The sequence below is a fragment of the Dipodomys merriami genome, unplaced genomic scaffold, assembly GCF_024711535.1.
Source record: "Dipodomys merriami isolate MVZ:Mamm:240054 unplaced genomic scaffold, mDipMer1.0.p SCAF_467, whole genome shotgun sequence".
Classification (NCBI taxonomy): Eukaryota; Metazoa; Chordata; class Mammalia; order Rodentia; family Heteromyidae; genus Dipodomys; species Dipodomys merriami.
In genome coordinates, this window is record NW_027206032.1 from 512,814 (window position 1) to 530,836 (window position 18,023).

Genomic DNA, 18,023 nt, shown 5'->3' on the forward strand with positions numbered 1-18,023 from the left:
AGTGCACACGGGATCACAGCGTGGACCGCATTCCATGGCTGAGGACGCTAAGATCCCGGGGTCAAAGCAGGTCTTGGTGTCCTCAGGCTCCAGCCAAGGCGAGTGCAGAGCCCCGAACCCCGGGGGGCTGTGCATCGGCAGGGCTCCAGCAAAGCAGGAGGAGCTCGAATCTCTGGACCGAAGGTCGCCCAGCAGACTTGAAGCCAGGATCAGATCTTGGGGCGCACGCGAACCGCGCCAAAATGCACTGGGCGCACTAGCGCTCAGCGTGCACCAGTCAGCGCCCAACAACCCAACTCTGGCACTTTCTCACTGCTCCTCCCGGTAGGGGAGCCGGGGAGGAGCGGGATGCACCATTGCGGCTCAGGAGGGGGGAGACCTAACGTAGGATGTCAGGGTCGCCCCCGGCTAGACTAAAACCCTTCACGAAAAGATGGGAGGTCGACGTCTATAGGTGTGTGCCAGAAAGTCTGTAAGAGGGTGTTGCGGGCCTGGTGGCTCCACGGTGCCCGACATCGGTGTTGGCGAAGGAGACCCCCCCCACGACGGTGACTTAGTGGTAGCGTCCGGCTCCCTGGCCGGCGATCGGGCGGAAGTGCTGCGGAGTTGGAGCGGGGCCGGCGCCGCGGCCGCTTGTGCTCGCCGAGCTGCTGCCGCCGGCGCCGCCGGGCGGACGCGCGGACGGGCGCGGAGCCTGGAGCGGACGGCGCGGTGGGGCCGGCGGGGCGCGGCGGCGGGGCTGACTGTCCCCGATGAGGCGTAAGGAGAAACGGCTTCTGCAGGCGGTGGCTCTGGTACTGGCGGCCCTGGTCTTCCTGCCCAACGTGGGGCTGTGGGCTCTGTACCGCGAGCGGCAGCCGGACGGCGTCCCCGGGAGGTCGGGAGCGGCGGCGGTCCCCGCGGTGGGACAGGTGAGTGCCTTGGGTGTGGTGGGGCTAGGGATGCTCCCGCCTGCCTCCCCCCTTCTCTGGTTTTACTTCAGACCTTCGGCTCTTTCTCCCTCCTCCTCCTCCTCCTGTCGGTGTCCTCAGAGGCAGCCCCTGAAGAGTCTGTCCTTCTTTCCATCCCCCCCTCCCCCAGATGGGGTAAATTGAGGCTCCGAGGACAGGGATTTGTCCACTCGGCAGAGTCAGAATTAGAACCCAGGGCCCTTAGTGCCCATTATGGGACTCTTATTTCTATTTTCCATACTTTACAGTTTGTCCGCCTGTCCGTTGTCCTCTCCTGTCGTCTCCCCTGGTCCAGCGTTCTCTTTCTGGAGAGTACCCTCTTTGCACAAGCCGGTTTCCCCAGGGTGTGATGCTTTCTGTAGGACCGGTTCCCCCATCACTTCTGCTCCCCTCCCTCACCCCCACCTGCTGATCCTGCTGTTTTTACTCAGGTCAGTCCCTTTCACGTTTTGCCATTTGCACAGGGACCCCTGGAACTCCCTGTCCCTTTCCCCCATTCTTTCGCTGTCCTATTTCTGTCTCAGGTCCTGTGAATTCCTTGGCGAGTGAGTGCAAAGATCCTCTTGGAGCTTCCGGTCCCTTGGATGAGGTGAAAGGTGAATTTCTGGTTCTTGAGGAACTTGCCACCTTTGACCCTCCAGGAGTATAGAGGTGGCCAGGTGGAGGGATCCCCCAAAATGTCCCAGAGCGCTGTCCCCTGAGGGCAGAATGCCACATATCTCTCCCTTTTCTACTTCTTTCTGATAGGACGTGGTACTTCTTGCAGCCCAAACTGTGACAATAATTGTTTTTGCCTCTTTGAAACTCACTCATGTCTCATGTATGTGTACATGCATATGGAATAAATAATCACTTTTCTTCATGTGCATGTGTGTGCATGCTCAGATCGTGGCTCTTGAACTCAGGCTCTGGGTGCTGTCCTTTAGTTGTTTTTCACTCATGGCTGGCATTCTACCACCTAATCCACAGATCCACTTGTGGTTTTTTGGTGGTTCATTAGAGATAAGAGTCTTACAGACTTTCCTGGGTGGGCTGGCTTAGAACCAGGAGTCTTAGATCTCAGCCTCCTGAGTAGCTAGGATTACAGGTGTGAGTTTTCAGCTCCTGGCTTGGATTAACATTTTCCTGCTCAATCACATCACTCTACCTCTCTCATCTCCTGGCAAATCTATGCATGCTTGAATTGCTTTGTATATTGGGACATTTCAGATTTGTTTAGGGGATTTTTGTGGTCCATGGGAAGTGGGTAATGTTCATATCAGAGTCAGAATTGACTGTTGGCTGCCCTCAAGGGAAGAGGCTGACTTTTTGAGGTTGATGGGTTTTCTTTTCTCCTCAGTGTCAGGCTGCTGCCTGGCCATTCTGGTATCTTGAGCACAGACAGTTCTTTGCCACAGGGCGGATCAATTGGAGCTTAGCAATTACTCTGGTTAATTGTTGCAAACCAACCAGAGGAGTCGGCTTGATCTTTATGGTACATCTTAACTGTTCAGAAACTGAGGAAAGTCAGCAAGGTCCTTTCCTAAACCCTGAGTTCAAACCCCGATAGCCAGCCTAGCCTTTTCCCCCTTAAATTCTGTATCTTGTATGTTTTTCTTTCTTGAAATCTCCTTCAATTCCTATCCTGTACCAGTATCAGGGTGAAGAGGCCAGGGCTGTGTTTGGCTTTGTCATTAACTTGCTGTATGTGCTTATCATCCACCAACTCCATCTATTGGTTCGGTTGCCAGCCTTCTGTGATATGATCAGTGAGTGGACACAGGGCTACTGCTTTTTCCTGGGGTATTGTCCCTGACAGCCTCCCTAGGTTCAGGGGTTCTATATTGGCAAAGCCCCAGGCAAAGGGGGTGTGTCCTGCCCAAGTGCACGTCTCCTGTGGAATAGCTGTGACCAGGTCTAAAAGAGCTCTTGACAGGCTGCCTTTGCCTAAAGAAAGCTGTCATATTTCAGTTGAGGCAGGTGCCAAAGAAGTCCTGATTTTCATTTCCTATAGACCTAGATGTGTAGAGAGAAGGTCAAGGTTAACTGCCAGTTTGGCCTGAGCTTTCAAAGAAAATTACTCACATGTACAAGAAGGTATTGATTGAATAAAGCAGCCTTTGGGGCAGAAAGAGTGGAGAGCAACAGCTGGATGGATGTTCCTTGGAACTCTGACCTGCAGTGTGTGGATAGCTCATGGGGCAGTTTTAATTCCTGTTTAATTTCTTTTTCTCTGGAATAGCAGAAAGAGGAGGAGGAGGAAGTGGTGAATGGGATTGGTGTTTCAAGGCTTATCAACTGGCTGTTCTTCCTTTACAGAAAATTTCTCCTTCCTGGGTGCAGCAGAAGAGCTCTTTTGCAATGATAGGCTTTTCTAGGTGCTATAGGATGCAGCATTCAGCTGCTGCCTTTCAGGAAGATCCTGCCAAATTTCCACACAGCCCTTTTGTGTTCTACTCTCTTTGCAAAGGCAGAGCCCTGGGCTTGGCCTTCCCAGTTACTTCCTTGTTTGAATGGCAGCTGGGCTTGAAGGAAGAGGCTGACTTTCTTCCAGTCCTCATTCCACACTATCCCTGAGCATGCATGCAACACATCAGGCTGCTGTCTGGGAATCTGCTATCTGGAGCGCACTGAGCTGTTATGAAGGGTTGACCAGTTGGTTCTAAGCTCAGTCTGTCACTCTGGCAATTGTTGAGAACCTTCCCACAATACCTCTTCATTGATCTTCCTGGCAGAAGTAACCACATAGGCTCTGGAGGAAGTCTTGACAGGACTTTTGTCCAAAAGAAAATTAGGTTCCTTGTGAATTTGAGAGAAGTTTATCTGAGGGCAATATAACCACTATTTGAACAGTCCTGTTTAACTCTTTGATTCTTTCACTGAAGATTAGAAAGAGCACTTAGCTGTCATCTGCTAGAATGTAAGTCATAGAACTGCCACCCAGTTCATCCTGAGTGTGTCTGTGGAGCTGGGTAGGACATCTGATTTATAAAGACCACATAATGCTTCTAGGGTTTCTGAATTCATCTGGTCAGACAGCTGGGTTTTCAGAAAGCTGCAAACCAAGCAGGAAAGCCAGCCATGATGCCATCTTTCTTTTAATTTGGGGCTTGCTCTCGTTACTAACCCTCCCTCCCCATCTGCCTAACATCTTAGCTTAATTCTAGAATGTTTCATATTTCAGGCTTGGGAACTGGTTATTAAAAGCCCACATTAGGAAAGTTGATGCGGGCCCGCCCCACTTCTGAACCATAATCTCTGGTGAGAAATGACTTCATTGGATAATAGCATCTGTGGAATGGAAATTGGTGGGATAATGGAATACCAATGACTTTAATTTTCAAGTTTCAGGAGTTTTTCTCCTGTCAGAGCTGAACTTTATTCTTAGCACATGCAAAAATTAATACTTTCCTCCCCCTTTTCTCCCCCCCTTCCTTTCAGTCTTCTCATAGCAGAATTGCGTCCATCAGAAAGTTAAGTGCTTGGAAATGTAGCCTGGGATGATTTCTATAATTTTCTTCATAGGGGCTGGTAGCCTTTAGATTGCTAATCATTGCCAGCTTACTGTGGTGAAATCTGATGTCACTTGGGAAGGGCTGTTGATTTAGCCAAGTAAATCTTCCTGTGTTGTTGTTTTTCTGGAGTCCCACTGATGATGATCTGTAGAGAGAGGCCTGGCTTCTTGTCTTCTTTCCTGCCCTAAACTCACTCAGTGACCTTAGGAAAGTGGTTTAACTACTCTGGCTTGGATTACTCCTTTGTGAAGTTAGTTTAGATTCCAAAGGAGGAGAGGCAAATATGTATTAGAATGGTGCTTCCTCTCCTGTGGTCAAGGCAGACATTACTAATCAATATCTCCCCTCCCGTGGCTACAGCAGACTTTACTAATTAAGTCTACTAAGCCTAGAATCAGCTGGTCTCAGACTAGTTCTCAATACTGCTGCTCAAGTGAAATTAATGATATAGTAATTCTGGCGATGTAAGAAATAGGTATTTTTGACAAAGGGTAAACAAATGCAGTGGTGGCTAGTGAATTGTACAATTTGTGGATGGGAATGAGAAAGAAAAACAGGGAGAAGATGAGGGACAGGGGATGACATTGTCTGAAAAGAAACGTAATCTTTACCATCTGCATATCACCTCTATACTAACAACAAATTAAAAAAAAACAAACGAAATAGGTACTTTGTTAGGCTTGTCCATTTCTAAGGTCCTGTGGTTCTGAGTTTAGAAGCACATATTGGAAAGATCTGGACTATAGGCCTTCAAATGTATCCTCTGAGGAGGCTCTAACCTCAGAGCTTTTTCATTTTGTGCTGGCATCTCTCAGACTGTGGTCTAAAGATGTTCAGCCTTTAATCTGTTGGCTCTGTTGACAGATAACAGATAAGGGAATCAATAATGGAAAAGCAAAGGCCTATTGAAAAGATAACCATCTAGCAGCAATTAGGTAACCATTTAATTATTCCTTGTCCACCGTCAGCTGTTATATTGAGATGGCATCCAGAATGTCATCACTGTGTAAAGAAATACCTTGAGGTGAACTTGGCAGCTGGAAGTGTGTCCTGTAGCAGCTAATTGCCCCTGACGATGTTTGGGTTGTGTGAACCAGTTGTGTGTGTGTCTTCTGTATTTTGCATATACCTAACCCTCTGCATCTTATACTGGATCAGAGTCAGAAAGGGAAAGACTTGAATGAGACTATTGCCTCTCCAACAACCACAATGGCATGGGGAATTGGAGGTAGCCTATGTAGCCTGTGTAGCATGTACAATGGAATGGGGAAAGGATGTAGCCTGTTGCAGTTCCTGTGGCCAAGAAGTGCATCATGGCCTCAGTAGGTGGAGATGTCTTGACACAGTGTGTTCTTTAAGTACATAGCACATGGTGTGGCACTTGGAAAACTGGATTTTTGCTGAGTGCGTGTTAAAGTGGGAGGGAGGCGCTTGAGAAGTCACTGGTCCATTATGGAAACTGAGGCAGCAAAAGGGACATCACATTCTGGAGTTCTCACAGGAGGAATGCAGACATGAACGCAGTGCTCTCTAAGTCCTCTGTTCTGCTGCAAAGACTTTCTTCCCTCCATATACTAGATCAATGTCTACTGTTATTTCCCTTGTGAGTCAAATTATCATGCCACATTTTTGGAAGCCAGTACTTAATGACACCAGTTGTCTTCTGGAGCCTCCCCCCAACACAACACACACCACACACATGTGTGTGGTGTGTGTGTGTGTGCGTGCGCACGTGTGCACTAGTCCTGGAGCTTATACAGGGCTTGGGTGCTGTCCCTGAGCTGTTTTGGCTTAAGGCCAATGCTCTATCATATGAGCCACATCTCTGTTTCCCATGGGGTCCCCTGCCCATTGGTACTTAATTGGACATCAGAGTTTTATGGACTTTTCTGCATGGGCTGGCTTTGAACCATGATCCTTAGATATTAGTGGATCCATTTTTGTAAATATTCTTTCCAGCCTTTTTACTTAATATTATTTTTGGTGGTACTGAGGTTTGAATTCAGAGCCTTGCATTTGCTCACTTGCTTGCTTGGCCAGGCTCTACCACTTCATCCATGCCTCCAGCTTGCAGTCTTTCTCTGTCTTTCTTTGTTTGTCTCTGTCTGTCTCTGTCTTTCTCTCTGTCTCTGTCTCTTGCTGGTTATTTATTTCGATAAGGGCTCATGAATGCCCTTGCTAGCCTTAAACTGTGATCCTGTGATCCTCCTATTCTCCTGAGTTGCTAGGATTATAGGCACTAGGCTTGTAATCTATCTATCTATCTATCTATCTATCTATCTATCTATCTATCTATCTATCTATCTATCTATCTATCTATATTTGGTCATATTGAGGATTAAACTTGGGGCTTTGCCCTTGCTAGGTAGGCACTTAGCACTTACTTCATGCCTCTAGCCTTATTTTGTGTTGGTTATTCTCAATGTAGGATCTCCTTTTATGCCTGGGTTGTGATCCTGCTGCTTCTTTATGTCACTGGGAAGGATAGACAGGTGCTTTGCCACCGTGTCCAGCCGTTATGCTTCTCCCATAGCTGGGATATCAAGTCATTGGTTGAGATGAAGTCTCTCAAACTGAGAGCATCAGGCCCAGAGTTCAAGCCCCATGACCGACAAAAAAAAAAACCCCAACAAACAATAACAACAACAACAAACACGTGTGTCATGTGGCACTGTGGCTGCTATGCATGGAAAATAGGGCCACCTCACTATCAGGTGCAAGTAATGATTTGAGCCAGGCAGGCTTAAATGAGTAAGAAGGCATACGGGCTTCCTGGAACTCTAGTTGGCTTCAGGTATGGTATGATCTAGAGGTTTGTGGTACTGTCAGGACTGGGCTTCTTCTGAATTCTCTTGGTTCTGACTTTATCTTAGACTGAGCACTCTGTACTCCCCCTACCCCTCCTCACCTTGGTAGTAAAATATAATGCTTTCTTATATCCATACCCAGAGCCTAGAGGAGAGAATCTATCTCTGTTGCCTCTGTAGAAAAGACAAGAAATGTCTTTTCCTATTATCTTAGCGTGATCTGTTTAAATCTTATCAGTCCATTTTGGATCTGATATATTCATCATGATGAGATTCATTCACAATCACTAGTCAGAAAGATGAGCTGTGCTGGGTGACTTATCCTACCTTAGAGCTAGGGGTGGGGTTGGGCTTCCCGGGTCATATGGAAAGAGCATTTACACAGAGAAGAAGCTGGCTACTCCTGTTGTGGGGGTGGGAAAGACACTTGAGAAGAGGCTGACATGTCCCTGCCTCAGATCCCTGCTGACATTGTGGGGACTAGACTTGACCCTCAAAAGGCCACCCCTTTGCCACTCAAGTCCTGTCCTTGTGGAGCACTGAATCTGCATCCTGTAGATCAGCACTCTCTGACACCCCTGGGCTGAGATGCTAATGGCATGGGCCTCAGTTTCTTACTGGGGAGAGCTTGGGTGTTAGGATTGCCAGCCTTGTTGCCTCAAGATGAGTAGTTGAAAGCTGTCTTCATTGAGAATTATCTTGTCAGTTCTGTGGCTGCCTTCCTGTCCCTGCCCTGAGAGCTGCCCCTTTCTCATATGCACGCAAAGTCAGCTCACTGGAAATCTCTTGAGCTGAAAAAGAACTTCTGTCTCTTCAGCTTCCACTTTTTTTCCCCCCCTGCCTGGCCCTAGTAGCTGGAGGAGGCAGAGTGTTCATACTTTGGAAGCTAGAGGAAGCTAAACAATTCCGCTTGCTGTGGGTGGGTGGGTGTGTATTTATGCATGTGTAGCTGGCTCTCCATGTGGCTCTCTTTCTCACTCTTTTATCTTTCCATGCTTCCTGTTTGCTGCCCTCTGCTGAATGGAGATAGGAGAAGGAAAGGGGAAGCAAAAAGCAGGCCGTTTTGCTTCCTTTTCTTTGTTTTTTGAGAGAAGTTGGAGCTGTGAATGCTGAATTTTCTTCAGCTTTCTTAGATGATGGAAGCCACAACATAAAACTAGTAAGGGTTGTAACGAGGAGGATCTATGTGGTAATAACTGTGGCTGCCATTTATTTAGCAGGACTCAGCCCATCACTTCTCTTCTTAAATATTTACAGGTATAAGCAGGTGGGAAGGGAGGAGGGGAGCTAAAGCACACAGAGATACTCGTACTGGATCTAGGATGTGTAGCCTTTTGTGGTGGACTTGAGATTTGAGCCTTTTGAGTCTCTGACCCAACACAGACCCTCAGTCAAGACGACGGACTTGTCTCCCCACTTGCTCTCCCCTTCCTCCCCCTGCAGCGATCTGCTGTAGGAGTGAGGATGTCTGAGCAGAGGAGAGACTTATTATCCAATGACTGAATGTTTTTAGTTGCCTGTGAGGTCACTTGGAGACACTGTGAGCTTATAGTGGACCTTTGTCCCACCCTTTTCTGTCCTTGTACTTGGAGTTAGCATGGGGACTCTGTGTTTAGGTCTGTAGCTTTGACCTTCACTGCTTGATTGGGGCTTGTTGGCGGGGCAAGTCACTTGACTTCTGTGCTTGGATTTCTTGATATGTATAAGGCGAATAATGTGAACCATTAGGGGGTTTCTCTGGAGGATTAAATGAGTCACAGAGCAAAACCCTGAGCATAACGTTGGTTACAGACTCCATTGTTACCTACAGAACCATCAGTGGGGTGGCAGTACTGCTGTGCCTGGCTGGCACAAGGTGGGTGCCCCTTGGTGGAAGATGAGTTTTCTGAGGTTACGTGCTTGGCCAGGCTCAGGGCTGGGAATGGTGGAGCACAGGCACAGTCTGATTTTTGTTATAGTGAGGAGGTTGTGCACGTAGAGGCTTCTATGCATTCCTCATCCTGATTCTTTGGCACTTGAAGCAATCCCTGGGGTTCCTTTCTGCTTCCTAGCTAGGGGAGAACCCACACCCTCAGCATTCTAGACTCAGCTCAAAGCCTGCCACCTGCAGCCAATATGCTTGCTTACTCTAACCTCAGGAGTTGCTCACTGTTTTAGTTTTCCTGAGCCTCCATTTTTCTCAGCTGCCTAATTTGATCAGAGATCCTTTCAGGGGCTGTTTGAAGGAGTACTGACCTCTGGTGATCCAGAGTCCTACATATGATTCTGTCATGCAGCTCAGAAAGGATTTCTGATCTTCCCGGACGCCACTTCTGTTTTTCTTTTTTTGTACCAGTACTGGGACTTGATCTCAGGGCCTGGGAGCTTTGTGCCTTACCTTTTTTGCATAAGGCTAGCTTTCTACCATTTGATTCACAGCTCTACTCCTAGCTTTTTGGTGGTTCAGTGGAGATAAGAGTCTCACAGACTTTCTTGCCTGAGCTGGCTTTTACCCATGATCTTCAGATCTCAGCCTCTTAAGTATCTAGGCTTTACAAGGGTGAGCCACAGGCCCCTGGCTTAGAAACTTCTTCTTGACCATAGGAACTTACCTCCGCTTTTATCCCTCTCATTTTTTTGTGGCATCTTTGCTGAATACCAGGGATAGGAGGGAAGGAAAAAAGAGCAATTGGTGCTCATAAGTGTTGGAGCTGACTGGGCAGGAAGCCCGGTTTTGAGGAATGCTTCTTTCTGAGCTTCAGGGTGCTGCAGAAGCTCCAGGGAGCCTATTAAGGATGGAGCCTACATCCTTGGAGTGTGGTGAGGGCCCGTGCGGAGTAGGCCAAGGATCCCATCTTTCAATCCAGCAGAGAACCTCTTCTTTGTGCTGTATCCCCAGAGACAGACCTCTACTTTCCCGGGGCTCACTCTGTTCTCCCCAGATGCCTTGGAGTGCTGCTTCTGAGCTGCTGCTTCTGGGGATAGTGCCTTTGTCTGCAGCTCCCAGCCTTGCTGGTAAGCATCCAAAGGGCTCTGTGCTACCCGGAAGCAGTGGCCCTGGGTCAGATGTCACAGACATGTCAGGGCTGTGGGCCCCTCTGGTTTAGGCGGTGCATTTCTAAGTCCCTCTACTGTGGGCTGTGTGGACTGGCAGAGCTCCTGAGCTTGTTTTCCCATACCACCTATCATGTCACCCTTCTAGGGTAGTAGGTCTGTGCCTTCCTGTTGTGGCCTTGTAAGCGGAGAATGGCCCTCCTGGAAAGGGTAGCAAGCTGGCAAGAACAGGACAATAGAGGAAAATTGTGAGCCATCTCGGTGCGATTCCCAAGCCCAGTCCTGCCACTTGCTAGGTCCATGCTTGACCAAATTTGTTCTCCCCAAATGAGCAGTTAACCTTTGACCTCCGAGTGTCCTGATAATGGTGAAATTAAGTTAAAATGGTGGTGGCGGTGCTGAGAGGTGAAGTAATGCACCCAGGGCCACAAAGCTAGGAAGCAATGGGGTTAGGATCCAGCTCAGCTGAGATGCTTGTGCGCATCAGTGTGGGGGCAGCTCCCAGGAGGCTGACCTTGGATGGATGTCTGTGGGAACTGCTTGTCCTCCCCCTGGGATTCAGGGAGGCTGCTGGAGGAGGAGATCATTGCAGAGAACTCAGGGCCCCCAGGTCTTGGTTTCTGTTTGCTCCAGAAAACTTCCAGTGCCAGGGCAGTGAATTAGAGCTTGTCCCACGTGCTGCGTGGCAAACCAGCCAGATTTGCCAGGGTTATATGTCCATGTGGGCCTCCTCTGTGGTGTCTTGGGAAGCGGGTTTTGAGCACAATGGTGGTGGGGTTTCTGGAGGAAAGAGGGTTTCTTAAATAAAGAGAACAGGTTGGAAACATCTGGAAGGGGGCAAGTGAAAGTGACTTCCTGCTGTTTTGGGGTATTGTGTGTTTTCAACTGAAAAACGGTGCCTTTTTGCTAGTTTCCTCCTGAGTGTTGATCTAAGTCAGCTGTTGACAGCAAAAATATGTATGTGCGTCCATGTCTTTATTTGTGAAATAATCAGTTTCTAAATTCGCCATGTAACTTTACCAAAAAGTGTATGATTCTCATCTTGGAGCAGATTCTGTTCTTGGTTAGTAATTTGGCTGGCTGGTTATTTTCTTAATGATATTTTATTAGGAGCTGGTTTCTTTAGAGATCTGTTATTAGTTCATTTGATCTTCATATTAAAAATGAAAGTCCCACATGCAACTTCTTACACTAGTTCCAAACCAGTGGCTTTTCGGTTAGTTATAACCTAGAGGTAAGTTTAATGTGACTTAACCTCTGCTGACCTTTACTGATTGAATGTCTTTATTTATTCAATTTTTATATTGGTACTGGGCTTGCAAATCAGGGCCTGGGTGCTGTCCCTTAGCGTTTTCTATCAGGGCTGATAACTGTATCACTTGAGCCACAGTTCTGCTTCTGGCTTTTTGGTGGTTAATTGGAGGTAAGAGTCTCAAGGACTTTCCTGCCTGGGCTGGCTTTCAACCTTGATCTTCAGATCTCAGCTCCTGAGTAGCTATAATTACAGGCTTGAAGCACTAGTTGGATGTCTTTTGTGTATGTGTGCCAGTTCTGGGCTTGACCTCAGGGCCTAGAAGCTGTCCCTGGGCTTTTTTGCTCAAGACTAGCACTCTACCACTTGAGCCACAGCTCCACTTCTGTCCTTTTTGGTGATTATTTGGAGATAAGAATCCCATGAACTTTCTTGCAAACCAGGCTGGCTTTGAACCCTGATGCTCAGATCTCAATTGCCTGAGTTACTAAGACAACAGGTGTAAGCCACTGGTACCCGTCTGGATGTCTCTATTTTTAAATGTTAGTAAATTGCCAGTAGCATAACATTAAATGAGTTTATATATTTTTAGGACATAATCTTCTTGCTTTTAGGGAAAAGTCAGAAAGCCGAGCAGCTGGACTCAGATTCTAGTATCCTAAAAATTGCTGGACCTGCATAGCAGCTGCTCCTCTAGAGAAGTGGGGCCTAAGGTCTCCCGATAGCCACATTACCAGCTCTCCCCCTCCCCTGCCCCTCCCCCCCCTCCCCGCTCCCACGCATGCTTGGTGGTTCTAAACCTGAACCTGAGTGTTTTACCTTTCAGGAAGCCAGCTAGCAGTGGGACACATTTGAGTTTAGAGCTCTACTTCATTACCTACAAACTTCCAGTCTGTTTTCTGTGAGGCAGGTTGATAGGGCTTATGGGCTCCTTGTTATGGTCTTCCCAGCTTTGAAAACTGAGGCTGAGTGACATACAGTCACAAAGCCAGCGCAATGAGATGGAGCCTTCTGACTCAAAGATCAATACACTTTCCAGAGGAGGAAGTCATTGCGTGAAAAAATAAATATATTGTCCTTGGCCACTAAACTGACTTGCTCAAGTTTATATTCTGATATCTGCTGAAATGCAGAATCCGTTTCCCTTACTCTGATCTCTCTGACTCTAGGCTTCTGAGTCTGAAGACTTCTCTGTATCATGCATCTTGTTCCAAGCATGTTGAGACTCTTGTGGCCTTATTAGCAATTATGTGGGTAACAGAGTTGACTTTGTTCTCTGCTTTGTACTTCCTGGCATGTCAGAAAACTCCAGAATGTTCATTCCTGTGATTGGGGGAGTGTTAGGATCCAAGAGAATGAGAGAGAAAACAGCTTTCCAAGCAGAGATGGCTCTTCTTACCTTCTTGTCTGAGGGAGCCTCAGTGGCACCCCAAATGTTGGTGAAAAAGTAAGACCTCAGCTAGGCATACCCATTGACCCCCAAGCCTGTAATCCTAGCTCCTTGGGAGGCCGAGATAGGAGGAACATGGTTAGAAGCCAGCCTAGGTAGGAAAGTCGATGAAAATTCTCATCTTCAATTAACTAGCAAAAAGTGGAAGTGATAGAGTTCAAGTGATAGAGCACGGCCAGCTTTGAGGAAAAAAAAAAAAAAAGCTAAGGTCTACGCCAAGTACAGGCATGCAAAAAGAAAAGAAAAGAGAATGCTTGTGTGCAGCAATCTGGGTCCCCAGAGCTCACTGGTGAGGTCAGCTTAAAAACCATAGGCTCTGAGAACAGAGCCCTTGGCTAAGGTGGATGGCTGTAGCCCTGTGACTTTCAAGGTCCTTTCCTTTTAGGGCCCGTAAGCCCCTGTCACGCCAGTAGGCCTGTGGCATGAGATGTGGTGGCAGCAGTCCTGAGGGTTGGTTGTCTTTAGTTCTGGCTCTGTGGCAGTGGCATTGATGACCATTTCCTCATTCATTTATTTAGTGCTGGTATTGGGGCTTGAACTCAGGGCCATGAACTCTTGCTTGTCTTTTCCCCTCAAGGCTTGAGCCATTCCTCTACTTCTGGCCTTTTCTGGTTAATTGGAGATAATAGTCTCACAGACTCTTTTTTTTTTTTTTTTTTGCCCTGGCTGGCCTCAATCTGTGATCCTCAGATGTCAGCTTCCTGAGTAGTTGGGATTATAAGTGTGAGCCATCAACACTTTGCTAGCACTTTGTGGTCATTTAATGATTGAGTCTCTGGGGGCCTTAGGAACTTTCCAGGCCTTCCCAGGAACAAAGTGGAGAATCCCTCCCCCTCCCCTGCAGGCTTGTGACATTCAGGCTGTACACTTGGTTGTCCTGTTTGACGTGAGTTCAGGAAGCCAGGCATTTAACTTCCCTGGATCCTCTGTTTCCTGGCATGTAAAGTAGAGCTTTACCTGTCTGCCATGTGAGCAGAGTACAGCTAAAAAGGGGCTTGTCAGAGCCAGAAGCCGGTGACTCATGCCTGTAATCCTACTTACTCAGGAGGCTGAGATCTGAGGATCATGGTTCAAAATCTGGGAGACTCTTCTCTCCAGTGAACCTTCAAGAAAAGCCAGACATAGAGCTGTAGCTCACGTGATAGAGCGCTAGCCTTGAACACAAAAGCTCAGGGCCAGCACCCAGGCAGGCCCCTGTGTTAAAGCCCCAGGACTACCATAGGAAAAAAGGGCAGGGTGGGGCTTGTCCATTTTTTGTCCCATACCTCTTTCTGCCTGCCTTTCCTTGGGACAGTTGTCAGGCGCTATCTGGGAAGAGGGTCTTCCAGAGGTATGGTTCCATGGATCTGGGTGCTTCTGCCTGTTTCTCCCTCCCCCATCCCTTCTCCATCTGCTTTCTGCTTTTACCCTGGCAGTGGGCGCGACAGCTGACTGCTCCCGCCACCAAGGCCCTGCCAGGGAACAATGGGCCACATTAAGAAGGGCTGCCAGGTGCCATGTCAGAGGTATTAAAGGGACATTTGATTCCTTTTAACCTGAATCGTCAGGCTTTATACTCTTTCACTCTGCAGCAGTTAAAGAGCAGGAAAACCGGGGTATGGATTTCTTCCCCCTGGGCTTGTGGGGTTCTCTTTGTGGTATAAGTGTGTTTCTTTCACCTCAACCCTGCTCTGAACCCTCTCCTCTCTCTGTGTGTATTTGTATCACTCCTCACCTCCCCCTCATTCCAAGTTGGTGTTTGGCTTTGTGTGTGTGTGTTTGTGCACGTGCATGTTTGTGTGTGTGTGTGTGTGTGTGTGTGTAGTGGTTACAAGTCACCATTCTGGAACCCACAATTGTGCACACTCTCTGTCCCTCCCTCCCTCTCCCCCTCTCTCCCAGTCCTGGGGCTTGAACACAGGGCCTGGGCACCATCCTTGAGCTTTTTGTTTAAGCTAGCACTCTACCACTTGAGTCACAGCATCACTTCTGGCTTTTTCTGTTGATGTGGTATTGAGGAATCAAATCCATGGCTTCATGTATGCTAGGCAAGCACTCTACCACAAGGCCACATTCCCAGCCCTGTCTTAATCTCTCTTAACCTTTTCCCTGCCAGATGGGCAGTCATCTTTGACTTGAATATACCCTAGTGGTGAGGATCTCACTGTTTAGTTTAGCAGAGTTTAAGTAATCTGCTGTGGCCCATGGTGACTTAGAGGGTCTTCATCATTTCTCTTTCCTTTCATATCTTTCCTGGCAGGTAGAATTCATCTCTGTCTTTTGGAAATGATTATAGAACTTAGTTTGTACAGTACTTAATTTGTACAGTTAAGTAATGTTGAAGGAGCCTTTGGCTGGGGAGAGAGGATCCTTAAACTCTATCCTCTGAATCTTACACTTCTGTCTCTGGAAGCTCTAGTTCCAAATTTAACCAGTGTGTCATCTGTGATCTATTAGTTCAGTGCGTAATTTAGGTTTTGTAGATAATACAGTCTCCAGCATAACCACTCATTTCTGCCACTGTTGTATGTATATAGCCGCACACAGTACATTCATCACCTGAATATGTTGTGTTTCAATAAAGCTTTATTTGCAAAAACAGACTGGTCTGATTTCTTCCTAGTGGAAGAAATCCTGCATTGTGTGTGTGTGGGGGGGGGGCATCCTGGACTGTTTGACTCTGGGCAGACCCTTGACCTGGGAGAGCCTCAGTTTCATTATCTGTATGTTGTATGAGTTGGGAGAGTGAGTTCTAATATTCCTGCTTTAGCCTGTGACTCTCAGTGATGCCTGAGTTCCCTACTGAGTCTGGCCCAGGCCTTGATTCTGACTCCACCCATTTCCCTCCTCCTACCCTGTCCTAACTTTCCTGGATCCCAGCTCAAGCCTCCCAACACTTCTCACCTCTGCTGGTATCTCAGTCCATTCTTAACACCCAGCCAGAGAATGCATTTATGAGTAAAATCAGAGGCTCCTTTCTCTTTTCTAAAATTCATTAGTGCCTTGCAGCTACTGCTCAAGTTCAAGCTCCTGCCTTGTCTGGCCCCTGCATACTCCTCCAGCCTCATTTTGTGTGTTTTGGTTGTGTTCACCATCACACTTCAGCCTGTTGGCTCAGGCTTGCTCCTCCCTTAGGTCTTTGCTCCAAGAAGGAATGAATGCTCTTCCTAACAATTTTGACTTGGTTCTCTTCACCTTTGAGGTCTCGGCTCTAGTATGTCACCTCAGATAGCCATTGTTCTTGTTGTTGCTTTGTTTTTTGTGTGCTCATTCTGGGGCCTGAACTCAGAGCCTAGGTGCTGACCTGTTTTGCTCAAGGCTGGTACTCTTCCACTTGAGCTACAGTTCCTCTGCGGGCTCTTTTGGTGCTTAATTGAAGATAAGAGTCTCACGGACTTTTCCTGCCTGGGTTGGCTTCAATTTGTGATCCCTTAGATAGCAGCCTCCTGAGAAACTAGGATTACAGAAATGAGCCACCGGCACCTGGTTTGATAGGCATCTCTTAGAGCTGGCATCTGGAAATTCCCTTATCACTCTGCAGCATATCTGTGAATGATCCATATAGCGAGTTAGCACTGACTAGAATCACCTTGCCGGTTGGTTTACATGTTTGTTTTTCTGCTTCGGTAGGTAGTAAGCACCATAAGATTCGAGACCTCATCTGTCTTACATACTGCTTCTTCCATAGCAAAGACAAGCATATCATAGCACTCAGTATCTTGACTGACTGCTGTGTTCCTGCTGAGATTCCTTGTGTTGTGTGTATGTGTGTGTGTGTGTGTGTGTGTGTGTGTGTGTGTGTGTGTGTGTGTGTGTGTGTGTGTGTATTCTGGTATTGGGGCTTGAACTCAGAGCCTAGGCACTGTCCCTTAGCATTTTTTTTTGTCAGTTGTGGGACTTGAACTCTGGGCCTGGGTATTGTCCCTTAGCTCTTCAGCTCAAGGCATGCACTCTACCACTTGAGTCACAGTGCCACTTCCAGTTTTCTGGTGGGTAATTGGAGATGAGAGTCTTACGGACTTTCCTGCCCAGGCCGTCTTTGAACCTTGATCCTCAGTTCTCAACCTCCTGAGTAGCTAGGATTACAGGTGTGAGCTACCAGCGCCTGACTACCTTTTGCATTTCTTGCTCAAGGCTGTGAATCTACCATTTGAGCCATACTCTACTTCTGGCTTTTTGGTGGTTAATTGGAGGTAAGAGTCTGATGGATTTGTCTTCCCTATCTGGTTTCAAATCTCATCTTGGGATCTCAGTATATTGAATAACTACAGTTAGAGTCTTGATCCATGGATGCCTGGCCATCCAGGACTCTTGTCTGTTGCTGTTCCCTTGTATGTCATTTGGAAGTCATTCTGCTCTTGGTGCTAGGAGGCACTTCATGCATTTTCCTTCAGAAGGCTGCTTTCTTGTGCTCCCATCTCCTCTGGTGAGATCAGACGCCTCAGAAGGATAAGCTTCCTGGAGGAGCAGCTGGTTCTTGGCCTGAACTTTGACTGGAGACTTCCTTTTACAACTGTCCATTAGCATCAGTCTGTTCATCGCCTTGGCCTACATGGCTTTGTGGGTGGTGTCTCTGAGTGAGGATCTGTCTAGTTCTCTTCCTTCAGGTGGTCTTTTAAAACCGTTTTTTCCCCCCAGTCATGGGGCTTGAACTCTGGGCTTGGGCACTATCCCTGCACTCTTCAGCTCAAGGCGAGCCCTTTACTGCTTGAGCGACAGCACCACTTCCAGTTTTCTAGTGGTTAATTGGAGATAAGAGTGTCACGGACTTTTCTGCCTGGGCTGGCTTTGAACCATGATCCTTCAATCTCAGCCTCCTAAGTAGCTAGGATTATAGGCGTGAGCCACTGGTGCCTGGCTTAAAACCATTTTTTACTACTATAATAAAGATGAAGTACAGAGGGTTACAGTTACATAATTCAGATGGTCTTTTTAAGCACAAAAGAGTTCCTTTGGAGTTAGATTTTGTTCTTGGAAATGTGGATCTCTTTTTACTGTGTTGGGGGGGAAGGTGTTTGCTGTAGCTGGGGTGAATATCCTGTGGTTCCAGAGGTAGGT

The 18,023-nt window shown here is 47.5% G+C and overlaps 1 protein-coding gene across 1 annotated transcript in view; it reads left to right on the plus strand.

The window, feature by feature from the left end:
* The first annotated feature begins 602 nt into the window (after positions 1-602).
* LOC138808673 (polypeptide N-acetylgalactosaminyltransferase 10) overlaps positions 603-18,023 on the plus strand; it is a 249,774-nt gene continuing 232,353 nt past the window's right edge. The window contains exon 1 of the mRNA XM_069994913.1: positions 603-911. Coding sequence (XP_069851014.1) covers positions 753-911 — 159 coding nt within the window. The 5' untranslated portion in view covers positions 603-752. The remainder of the gene's footprint in view (positions 912-18,023) is intronic.